Raw genomic sequence first — 13,140 nt, forward strand, 5'->3', positions numbered from 1 at the left:
CCTTTTGACTCCCCTGCAAGCTGGCAAGCAACACTTGCTCTCACTGAAGTCTTGTGTCTAAGCAACGCAAAAATGTTTTTCATGCAGTATTTACCATATTGTACAGCACCATTTCACAGCAATCCAGATAAGTGGCTTGCATAAACTCTGTTGCAGTTTGATTGTGAGAAGCTAACTCATAGAGACTATTTGCGTTCATATCACAAAGATAAAATAGAAACTACTAAACAATGTTATGCCTTGACTTTGAACATGGTGAGTATAGCACATTATCATCCGGCAAAAACAAATGTTGAATTTTGGAAAAATATTCAGGAAATTAAACTTTGACTCAATTAGCCATCCAGTTTAGTTTCCAAAATGACTGAGACAGTAAAATACTTCTCTTGCCTGCATTACTGTTGTTTTAGGCCAAAGAGAGGATTGGCTTTAGCAGCTCTGCCCTGACTTTTATTATATTGTTTGACATATTACAAATCTAGTCAAAACAAAGGAAAGAAAACATTTCATAGTTTGAAGACTATTACATACTTATTTGCATCTAATACAAAACAGAACTTTGCATTTTCTGCTCTGACTCCAGTTGCCACAATATGTGTTTACCATTGCTGCTCATTCAAGATGGACTCACATATTTTGTGAGTCTACTGCAAATAACTCTGACAAAAGTCCTGTCTGAGGTGGTGGCCCAAATCTCCACTCTTCCACCCTTGGTGGGAAGTGAAATGTCTGCTTAAGTTGGCAGATGTTGACTGGTCAGTGTGCTAGAGATGTGCTCCAGAAACATGGAAAATTTGTAAAGGATGAACCAATGTTTTACACAAAGAAGAAAATAAATTATTCCCTTGAGCTATTTGCTAATGTGAAGCATCATTTATTTGTCTAAAGAAGTTGTCTTATTCTTATGTTCTTACTAAAGTTAAATGTTAATCTTCTAATTGCTCCTTCTAAGACAACACCTAGCCCAATTTGGTGGATTGAGAGATAATTTGGAGACACAAAAGCAACATTTTCCAAAGGAAATAACTTTTGTCTTCTTTCTAATTCTGTTTTCTATTATTATTCTCCAGGCTTGACCTCATTGCTTAACTATAAATTGTCCTGTGCTACTTTTACAGGCATAGAGTGCATGCTGCCTCAATGTTATGCTGAAATTAAGCTGCTGCACAGTCCTGATAATATGAACATCTATAAGGTTGTTTTTTTTTTTTTTAACTAGAGGAAGTGTCAAAAGCATGCAGATACTCTGGACAATGGGCTTTTTGCCTTTTGTCCTTATTAAAGCAAATTCTTCCCTCACAGCATTTTCTGACTTCAGCCTGTGTGTGGGTTTGAGCTGAAGTACAGCGGGCTGAGGGGCTGTGGCTTAGATTTGTGCTGAAAACAGTCCTGATAATATCAAGATGTTTTTGTTGTTGCTGAGCAGTGCTGGTGAGAAGATGGGGGATGCATGGCAAGTTGGGAGAGGCACAGCCAGGGCAAATGCTTCAAACTCACCAAAGCAACATTCCATATATTACCAGACAATATAATGCTCAGTATGTAAGGTGGGAGGATGAAGGGGAAAGGGGGATGTTCAGAGTGATGGCATTTGACATCCCAAGTCACCATTAGCTGTGATGGGGCTCTACTCTCCTGGAGATGGTGGAATACCTGCCTGCCTATAGGAAGCAGTGACTTAATTCCTTGTTTTGCTTTGCTTGTGTGCATGGCTTTTGCTTCCCCTACTAAACATCTCTATCTCAATTCAAGAATTTTCCAGCTTTTATCCTTTTGATTTTACCTCCAATCCTGGTGGTGGGGCAGTGAGTGACCAGCTGTGCAGGGCTTGGTTGTTGGCTGGAGTAAGAACACAGTGCCCCAAAAGAAAAGAGCCCCCCAAAACCTGAGACCTTCCCTCCTGTAGTCAGCATTGGTGATGCCACATCTTGAGGACAGTTCAGTTTTGGGGCCCTCACTTTAAAAAGGTCATGGAGACACTGAATCCTGTCCAGTGAAGGGCAATAAGGTGAAAGTCTAGAAAACATGCTTTACGAGGAGTGGCTGAGGGAACTGGGTTTGTTTAGTCTTGAGGACACTCAGGGAGCAGCTCATCACTCCCCTCAGCTACCTGAAGGGAGGCTGTTGTGAGGTGGGGCTGGTCACTTCTACTGTGCCTGCAGTGAGAGGAAATCGCCTTAAGCTGAGATGGGAGATTCAGATTAGATGTTAGAAAAAAAAAAATCACTGTTGGGGTGATTGGATTAAGTTTCCCAGAGAGGTTCTTGACTAACCATACCTGGAGATGTTTAAGAGGCATCTGCATCTGGCATGGGTGATGTGGTTTAGTGGGTACAGTGGTAGTGCTGGGTGGAAAATCTTTAAGATCTCTTCCAACTGAGATCATCCTATGATTGCCTCAGTCAGCTGGACTGGCTGCAGATTGGTATGAGCAGGCAGCTGGCCAGGTCTCACTTCTGTGCCTTCCCCCAGAGAGGTTTCCTGTAGGGGTCACTGTTAACAATAGAAGGGGCAAAGTCACTGGCCTGGGGTGAAAGGACCGTGCTCGACCAAAAAATAACACCTCCACATTTCTTGTCTGCTTTGTGAGCTGTGAGGAATCCTGTGAAAGTAATTTGCTGGATTGGATGACTGATGACTCAGTGTTGCCTCACTTGTGGATGTCAGCCCTATCGCTATGAATGGAAAGTGAAGGATATGGGGTAGCTGATGGGGTGGGACTCTGACATTCCTCGGAGGCTTCTAATTCCTGTCCTGTTACTGGAGTCCCAAGAGAACCCCTCCCAAAGAGCTCTGTCTTCCTATTACCTCTGCTAATGGGACTGAGACCTGTGTACCACCACGTATGAGGACTGCTGGCAGGCTCCTCCGAAATGGGAGCCTAAAATTCCACATCCTATTCCCTTTCCACAGACTTCTGTCAGCAGGGACCTGTTCTAATCAGTTTGAAAGATGGAACACTTGCTAATACAACATTTTCCTGCACTAATGAGATTGCCCACCCATAGATGTTCGCTGAATGATTAGGAGTGCAGACTAGTGTAGTGCTGCTATAGCAAATAGCACTTCTAATCATGCAATCCTAATGAGACCATTTGGGAATATGTTGGATTAAAGGATATTGGGCTTTTAAAAACTTTTATTTGATTATTTTTGATTTTACTTCATTCTTTATTTAAATGTTGTCTTCTAGTAAGTAAATAAATAGCTGCAGCTAGCTCAGTATACAAGTTCAATTGGCTGAACTGAGAACTAAAATTTACCTGCAGTAACAGCATCAGGGTATTTCTGAAATAAAACATACCACACCTTGAGCCAAGATTCAGAGCAGGGGAGCTGAGTGGCAACGTGCAACTAGAGCCTCAAGGCCTAGATGTAATAGCCAGATATTGTCAGCCAAGCAAATTTCCATATTGAGTTCTGTGAAACTGGAATGTTGAAAACACAGTCACCTGGAGTAAACATTTACTACCTTTCATCTTCAAGTTATTTTAAAACTATACATTGACTTCAGAAGGTTCCAGAAACATTGGTGCCTCCATTCTAATTAAAGAAAATTAAACCACAGAACTAGAAAAGTTTTCACTTTCTCTAAGTGATTAGCAGTGAGATAAAGAAAACCCAGCCTCAAGATGACACCTCAGGATTTCTGGTTTCCAGAACTAGTTTTCAGTAAAAAATAAGTTTCATCTCTTCCAAGCCACCCACAATATACTCAATGCTGCACCTTTTCTTGCCAAGTAGAAAGAAATCCTCAGTTTTGGGTATCACATTTGGGTCAGGCTGGTGCAGCACAGCCCTCTCTGGAACAGCGTGTGCTTTCCAAGTCTGGTCAGACACACGTTGTACAACTGTGCCTGAAGGCAAGTGGCAGTGGTTTACATTAGGATCAGAACTGGGCTTGGGACAGTGAGTTCAGCAAGCATGAGAATAATGCTTCTTTCTTTAGCCATCTGCAGGCTCCACCCCGTTTCTCAAAATTGCTGAACTATTTACAAATGTTTAAGAGAATCTCTGGGTGATGTTTACACTGCCATGCCTTTCAGATGCAGGCAGAGCTATACAACCAAGGCCCAGCCCAAAGACAAGAGCTGGGCTGTATTATCATAATATGTACTGGTTCTACTCTCCACTACCATGCACTTCTGCATTCCTCTGGTAACCTTCCATTACCTCCTAAGTTTTCCAGATCACTGCCAGATTTCTTAAACTTCATGGAATGATTACAGGCTTCCTAAATATAAAGCCCAGATTCTGTTTGGCAGTTTATATGAGAATTTCAAAATGAAAAGAAAAGGTATTTCAGAAAAGACTGTTAAGACCATTTATAGAACTGCACTGCAGTTATACAGTTTACAGATTCAATAAATTTTACTGGTTAGAGTGAACCAGGCCTCTAAATATCCCGTGAAGTTGCTGTTACAGCCATCCCACATAGGATGGGAATGGAGGAGCAGAATGCCCAAGGAATGTAGACAATGTCTGTTGCATTCAGCCAGCGACTGGAATTAGATGTTGGATGTTTCTGCTTTGCAGTCATACTCTGCAGTCTGCTAAACTATGCTGATTCCTTGTGATTTTAGAAAGAGGTAAGAGAATAAAAAGGATTCCAAGCAGTCTATATTGATACTTTCCATGCATTGCAGTTAAATTAGGGTGGGTTAAGAACCTGCCTGTTTGCTGTAACTAAGATATCTACAGAGGAATATTCAGTTTTAGAGATAATTTCCCTAACACATTAAAAAAACCCTAACCAAAATAAAACAAAGAAGAAAAGGAATAGATGCAAGTCCACAAAAGTGGCCGGAAAAACTTCTGAATGCCTATCATATTGAGAGTTTTTGAAGCGAAAAAAGTGCATTGAATTCCTGGAATGAGAGAGATGCTGTTTGCATTCTGCCCACAATGTTCTGGCTCCCCATTCTGAAAGGTCATTAAAATGTTTTCTAAGAACTGATGAACTGTTTGCTGATTTTATTCTTACTGATTATTCTTGATTTGTCTCCTGAATACACCACCAAACTTAGTAATTAAAAATACCTCCCAGCTTGTTTCAGCTGGAACTTTAGGCTATGTTGTTGACTTTTTTCCATATTTTCTTTGATGAATGTATCCAACTGAAAAAAGATAAGCCTCAGTAGCTTCCATTGAGTCAAATTTCTGCATGAAATAACTAAAAAGTGTCAGTACCTGAATCTTGCCTGTCAGAATGTGCCATTTTTGGGTCCAGAATGTGAAATGCGGTAAAGGTTAGAGCCATAAGGTTGAACAGAGGGTCACCCCACCAAAACACACCCGTAGGAAATGCTGCAAATGCTGAATGTGGACTTTTCTGCCTGATCTGAAGCTTGCTAGTGTCAGCTAGAAATGGGTGCAGACCACACTGAAGTGTTGGTTAAGGTACTTTTGGAAAGACTCTGCGGACTGAGTCATGTGTGGATGTGTTTGCCATGTAGGCGGTCTGTGTGTGAGACAGAGGAGCCTCTTCTCCTGCAACCTCAGCCAAATTTGGCAGGGGGATAGACATCTAATGTTAAGTTCCTAAAAGTTTCAAAAAACTTGCAAAACAAGTTTTGTCTGTTGATGCTGAACCTCTGCTGAGCCTCAGCCTCTTAATAGACAACATAAATTTCACATGGGCAAGTAAGACCTAATGAATTCCCAAATCATGGGAAATGCATTAGTCAGAGAATGTATTAAGCCACAGAAACCCTCAGAGTTCTTGCCTGTGTGGAGTCTCTGCTACACAGTAAATGAAGATGATGATAAAAGTCATAAATACATTTACAAGTATGGTTTCCCAATTAGATTCTTTGAAGTCTCTAAAGGAGAAGCTCTTGCTGCAAATTAATATAGTACAATTAGATTGTCAATCACAAAGCCTCTGGGAGCTAAGCAGCTTTGGTTCAGGTACTTGGAAAGGCTTTGACTGTTGTAAGAAAGATGCTATGGAGCAATGATCTTAGCTGGAGGGAGAAATGGCAGCTGGTAGTTACCTTTTCAGGGATGTGTGACAGTGAAAACCAGAGCAGGCCAGGAGATAAATACAACTAAATTAAAATTGTCATTGGAATAAGCAGGTTGTGACTGTGACTTGGCTGGACAAGGCCCTGAGTAACAATGTGCCCACAAATTTTATCCGGCCTTCAGCAGAGGATTGAACTGGGTGACTCCAGTCTCTTCAGTTTAAATCTTTGTGTGATGTAATGAGCTCTCAAAAACTGATTCCACAGTTAAAAGATGGACACTTGATTTTGCTTTTATGTTGCTTAGCTGTTACCAGTGCTCTAATTCCTCTGAATGAGATGTGAAATTCCTCAGAACCAGATCTCCTTGCTAGGAAGAGTCATAAAGCTGACCTCAGGCAGCACACTGCAGCACACTGCAACAGACCATTAGCACACAAGGCCACTGTTGCTTTACTGAAATGAGGCACACCTGTTAATCACCTTACAGGTGTAAGACATAACTTTTTAGATGTAAGTGTGCAACATTACAAGCATGGATTACTGCTGAATCACAGAATCACTGAATGGGTAAGACTGGAAAGGAGCACAGGGGTTATCTGGTCCAACTTCCCTTCTCAAGCAGGGTCATGCAGACCACATGGCACAGGATTGTGTACAGGTGGTTCTTGAATATCTCCAGTGAGGCAGACTCTACAACCTCTCTGAGCAGACTGTTCCAGTGCAGTCACCTGCACAGTAAAGTCCTTTCTTATACACAGGTGAATATGGGATGCAGCTCCTGAGCAGTAGTTTCTGCCTGTTGCTTTTTGTGCTCAGCACCACTGAGCAGAGCCTGCATCCCATGCCCTTGACACCCTCCCCTCAATACTGATAGACATTGATGATGTCCCCACTCAGCTGTCTCTTCTCGAGGCTGAAAAGGCCCATCTCCTTCAGACTTTCATCATAAGAGATGCTTCAGCTCCTCAGTCAGTTTTGTTGTCCTCAGCTGAACCCACTCCAGAAGCTCCAGGTCTGTCTTGTACTGAGGAGACCAAAACTGGACACAGAACTCCAGATATGCCTCATTAGGGCTAAAGAACCACCTCTCCTCACCACCTGTCATCTTGAAATCCTCTTCTTCTTATCTCACAGCCTTGATTATTGCAGCCCATTTCTTACCCTCATGGCCTGATTTCTACTCATAGCAATTAAACAGCATCATCAATTTTCCTTTTCTAGAGCAATTGAACTTCAGCACTCCACATTTCTTACCTTTTAATAGTAAGTCAAAACTATTTCACAGTGCTTCCATGATTCAGGATTATGCCCTGGCTTATTACATGTTTTCCCTCTGTTTTCCCACTCTGCTCATGTTAATTCTAAAATATGTTAATTCTAAAATATCTTCATTGAGCCTCTTTCTCCCATCCAAATTATTGGTCATGCTGTTTTCCAGTTCTACACTGCCTTCTAGACTTATAGCCCTGTCCTCAGCTTACTCCTTAAAGCCTTCAGAGCATGTCCTTCAGTTCAAAACTGATTTTCCTGCTGTTTCCCAGAGCCCTGCCCTGCGGATGCCGCAGCCCGTGAGCTGAGCGCAGCACAGACGGCATCTGCTGGGGAACCGAGGAACATCAGGTGGCTGCTTCCCAGAGTTCACTTAGTGCCAACAGAAAATCGTGTCTTGACTCGTGTAAACAACTCTGTCAGGGCAACCAATAAATAGTCTCGATGCTTTATTGTGACACCATTTTTTTTTTAAACAAATGAAAAATTAACAAATTTATGAAGCCTGACTAGTTTCTCATAAACTGGGTGCAAAAGTTTTCTGTGACAATGCTGGGCATGAATCCAAATCTGAACAATGCTGGGCCTAATTTGTAGCAGAAACATCCTCTTATTTTTTTCACTTGTTTTTAGTGGGGGAGGCAAAGGGGGAAACTGATCTGTAACACTTTGTCATGGTTGTTCATAGCAGTCACATTGCAGCCCTGGTGATGGCACCCTGAAGCAGGTATTGTTGGTGCTTGCCAGAGGTAAAACCTATCCGCTCAGTTTGTGTGAGTGAGGCAGTGAACACAGAGTGGCAGTCTACAGTCTGAGCCTAGTCCTGGCTCAGATGATTTTGGACTTTAGGTCCCTAAAGCTCCTTTATCCACCATTTTATGTTAAGAAAGACATGGAAAAAATGAACTTGTTATTTTCAGTACTTGATGATAATTAGATAATATGTTTTCCATGTAGCACTTCTAGGGCCTCTTTGGCAGTACACTTAACTCTCCTAAGTATCATTTTTTGGCCTTATGCTTAATTAACAAACTCAATTTGCTTTTTGGCTGAAGGATGGAGTAAAGGCAGAGGTAGAAGGCCCCAGCCCATAGACTTTTTCAGCCTCAGCACTTTAAGCAATAAGGTGGTAGATGCAATGAGTGCAGAGAGGCTCCAACTTTATACAATTAACAAGCAGCTCTTTGCAAGACAAAAATCACCAAATCTACTTGTGTGTGACCCTACTCACAGCTGAGTGCAAATAGCATAGCAATACAACTTGGTGTTTTCCAGTTAACATTAAAAATCATTAGCTTTTGTACTGTGTGTAGTACTAGCTGCACATAGTATCATGGGTAGTTCAGGTTGAATATGGAATTCTTAATTGCTTTGGTCTACCTACAATGGATTATATGAAGGGTGCCTACTTGGAGCTGACACCACAGCTTGATGGCTGGGACATTCTCCCAGAAGGTGAGAGGGAGAATTTGGAGATAAAATGCTTGAGGACAGTCTTGAATCAAGACGTCTCACTTCTGGAAACAAACACTTCACTCACTGAGAGACACAGAAAAAGGTGAACAAACCTTCCCTGTGTTTCACACTGAAAACAATAAGGAAAATAACATTTGCACTCAATGGAAACTGATGGATATGTGACAAGCAGTTGGAGTGTGCTCCTGTCAGTTCCAGGGCACTCCACAGTCCTGACACACGGAGAGGTGTCAAAACCTAGCAAAAGATTTTCTACTGGCCTCTCCTATCCTTTTTCACTGCACAAAAACATTCATATATATATTGATGTCAACCAGACTGGAATCTTCTCTGTCAGTGTTTTGCTTGGGCTGAGAAAGAAGTCCCTCTGCTTGGGATCCAGAGGACTGCTCTTGTGGAGGTGATTTTTAAGATGACTTTCCACTGAGATTCAACAAGGCATGGGACACTGCTGTGGTGGGAGAGCATGCCCAGGACCTGAGGACACTCTACCTGAATTTCTGCCCTTGAACTGTTACACACACTAGCTCCCTCATCCTGCTCTCAGTGCAGCCATTGTGTCCCTGGTCCCTTGGAGAGCTTGCTGCTGGGTGAATCGCTGCCCCTTTCATGGACTGCCAGCCTCCTTCCTGCCACCCATTCCTCGCTCTAGATCCCAAACCCATGCTAGATTTATCAGAGCTATTGAGCAAAGTTACCATGCTGCCACCCCCACCTCACCAGTTCTGGGAACAGAGGGTCTGGAGTGTCCAAGTACTTCTAGTTCTGCAAGCAAACACTTCTGTGCTAATGGCCATCACTACTACAAAGTCAGATAATTTTGCTTCACACCATTAACTATGTTCAGATTCAAAACCCATGATTCTAGAAGCAAATGGGAAGTTGCTGTGTAGCCTGCTCTTTAGCATGTCTTTAAATACATAAACTTTAGATTTCCAAAGGTAAAAATACATATAAGACCTGATAAAAAGATGTTTTTCTTTTGTTTCTAGCATATGTATAATCATACTAAGTTTGAAATGTAATCCAAATCTCAGTAAAAGATTATTCCTACCATGTACAAATACATTCCTAATTTAAAGATGTGTTTCCTTAGCTTTGTACTTTCAAATTTTTGCAAAGCTTTTACCAGCCTCAATTTTACAGATGCACAGGATAGCTCTTCCTTAAATAAAAAGATTTAGTTGTTAAAATGACTGCTTATAACTCTTTCTAACCAACAAAGATCTACTCTTCAGCAAAGAACTTCAACATTCAAGAGAGGTCAAAATTTCATCTGGAAAGTATATATTTTTATTACTGAAGTATGCAAAAGCTTCCAGCTTCTATTCTTAGCTTATTAAGATAAATAGGCCCAAAGGGACTTCTAATAAAATAGCCAAAAAATCCAAGAGAAAAAACCCCAACACTTTACGGCCAATATTTTTATTATGACAGTGACAGAATGAAATCTCTTTAATGCTTGTTTTCAAGCTCCACTATGTTGATATATCTTTCAGCTAACACAAAAAAGCATTATCTGCAGGAACATAAATTCTTTCCTAGCTCATTACAAGAACAGCTCAGCACACCTAATAATCTCTGACCTATTGTGAAGTAACAAGCAGTACCTTTGTCTACTCTCTGTACAACCTGTACATTACACCTGATGTTCTCAAGACATGATCCCTTCCAACTACTGCATGAAGAGAAAATAAACTTGGGATACCCCATAGGAGAAACACCTAGATGCAACAGGTTCCAGGGAGCACAGCCAGAGGGATCAAGCAAGCAAGGGAAGATACTCAAGAAAAGTGCCAGCTAAAGCCAGCAAGCCAACATGCTTCGGAAGAGGCCTGGAAAAACTTAGTCCTAGTTGATGGACTATTGACATTGTTTGGTTTGACATAAATTTCCTTAGCAATTGTGTCTTGATGGAATAAGTAACTCCTGAGGTATCTCTAGCTCAGCTTTGTAAATGAAGGTTATACAATAATAAATTCTAATAAACAAAACTGTTCAAAACAAGATTTAAAGTGAAAAGTATGACTGCTATCAGTCCAAGTAATCACATTAATGAGAAAGCTGTTACACAGCGTGGCAAAGGAAGGGCAAGGAAAGGTGCAAAAGGTCTTTTCACAGTTCTTTATAGAAGTCAGCTGCATCTTTCAGAAGAGATGTGGGTGAGGACAGATGTACTCAAGACACATAAAACCCAGCCACTGTTAAGCTACCTTATGGATAATCATTAGATAAGACCTTATCCCTCCCCCAGACACAGAATTTCCTGTACAGGTTAAAGTACAAAACCTGGTGCAGGTTAAGTAGCACTTACATTGAAAAACCTTCTCTTAATGAGATATTCCGGTGTTCCTTGGTTTAAACCAGGAAATCTGGCAAGGATACAGGTTATTGGTATGAGCTGAAATACATATATTTTTGTACTTCCTGAGGACCTCTGAGAAAAGCTGTACAGGCTTCAAGAACATGATGTAAAGTTTATAACTTAAGATAACATAAAAATCCCAGTGTATCTCAGTGAGTCTTATTTTCACAGGACTCAAAGGATCACAATGCACTTTATTTTCTCAACACATTACCTCACTTGTATGAATTCAAAACTTCCCATCCAATGTCTCAAAATAGTTTATATGAACAAAAAATAACACTAAGTTCTGAAGTTGTGCATTTGTTGGAACAAGATTCACTGTTTTGCACCTATAAGCACATGAACAATGTTACAGAGGACAGTAACCACTACACAGTGATTGATACAGGTGTTCAGTTTTTAGGAAATAATGTCCAAGGTAAGCAAGGGAACATTTCTTTTCCTCCTCACCTCCCCTGAAGAAGACTGAAGAACAGAATTAGTAGACAATTTAAAGTGAAAACCACTAGTTTTATTTATAGGTGTTACAATACAATCACCGTAAAACTTACAGGAATCAAACATAAGAATTGCATAGACTTTTCTTTAAAAATTAATTATTTTATCATTTTTTTAGGCCAAAGATTCCCCATTTAGTGTTTGGCACAAAGATATCTCAGAAGCTTCACTGTAGGTCTATAATTATGAAATAAAAGAAAGGACCACACATTTGGTTTATCTAGTAAGCAAAGCTAATACACAGCTGTGAATTTTTTCATTCAGATACAGGAAGTTTTCTGGGAAAGACTTCTTCATGCTTTGGTTCAGAACTTGGAAATCAAAAGCAGGATCCATTTGCAGAAATACATTCTTGGAAATGCATACAGTACTATGTGCCACATCCCTCTTGATAGAAGGCACAACTTAGGAAAGGAACATTCATGATATAAAACAGAAGCCAGTTCTGAAAGGCTTAAAGTGACACCCACTACTTCTGGCAATTTTTTTTTTTATCTAAGCAAGACCTGCTCTTATTTTCTAACACCAACACCCCCCACCCCAATCTATAACATAACTTTAGTATTTGTAAAATTAAAGCTTTTCCAGGCATGAACATGAGCCAACATTTTTCTACTGGAGGAGTTACTTTCAATACTAGACATGAGAAGTCACTATTCTCCCAAGAACCCATGCATCAAACCCAAAGAAATTATTAAAGGCAAAATTTTAAGTGTTATTCAGTCTGCATACTTGAAGTCAGAAAAACAAAGCTGTACATGGCAGTAAAACTGATCATTTTGTCTAAAGTGCTTGATGAAAGCAGATAAACTATAAAAATGATAAATTAGTGAAACCAAACATGGAAGAGTTACATTTATCGTACAAAACAAGATAAAGTGGAGCATTTTCACATTTTCTTGTTCCATTAGACAAGATACAGCAGAAAGATTCTTCAGAGTGAAGAGCTCCCTTAGAATGTAGAGTTTGTAACACATTTTTTCTTACAGTTCTGTGATATGAAGTAATTTGAAGTGAGATTCAGAAACAGTATTCCAAAAGAGAAAATATTATTATAGCTAAGAAATGAGGATTACATAGGAAGCTTTAGACATTAAAAAAAAATCTTTGGGAAATGCTATTTAATACTTTCAATAATTTTAAATGCCCTGACACTATATATTTTACAGTAGAAATGCAAGAGCCTTTGGAACACAGCAATCCTTGATTAGTTCTGTGCATGTCTTCTTTCAGGACATCATCTTTTCCTTACATGCCACTGAGCAGAAAAGCATCCCCTCCATAGATATGAACTTCTGGCCAATGAGACACTTGCTGCAACAGGAGCACAGGAAGCATTCCCTCTTAGCATGCCAGTTGAAGTTGTTGTAGCTTACACGCTGAACCTCTGGATCTATGGCATTGTGACAGCCCTGGCAGATCTGGTGAGAAATAAAACAACACTGAAATGAAACACACACATGCTCTCTTCAAATGCAATAAAACCTGGAACTCTTAAATGTTTTTGGAGGAGAGAGACAAGTGTTAAAAGAAGCCTTTAAAAAAAAGCCTCCAGCTTTT

At 40.4% G+C, this 13,140-nt stretch overlaps 1 protein-coding gene across 1 annotated transcript in view; it reads right to left on the reverse strand.

Moving 5' to 3' along the window:
* Positions 1-11,571: 11,571 nt before the first annotated feature.
* TES (testin LIM domain protein) overlaps positions 11,572-13,140 on the reverse strand; it is a 28,444-nt gene continuing 26,875 nt past the window's right edge. The window contains exon 7 of the mRNA XM_059473174.1: positions 11,572-13,001. Within this exon, the coding sequence (XP_059329157.1) occupies positions 12,810-13,001 (192 nt within the window). The 3' untranslated portion in view covers positions 11,572-12,809. The remainder of the gene's footprint in view (positions 13,002-13,140) is intronic.

The sequence above is a fragment of the Ammospiza nelsoni genome, chromosome 5 (genome assembly GCF_027579445.1).
Source record: "Ammospiza nelsoni isolate bAmmNel1 chromosome 5, bAmmNel1.pri, whole genome shotgun sequence".
In the NCBI taxonomy this organism is placed as follows: domain Eukaryota; kingdom Metazoa; phylum Chordata; class Aves; order Passeriformes; family Passerellidae; genus Ammospiza; species Ammospiza nelsoni.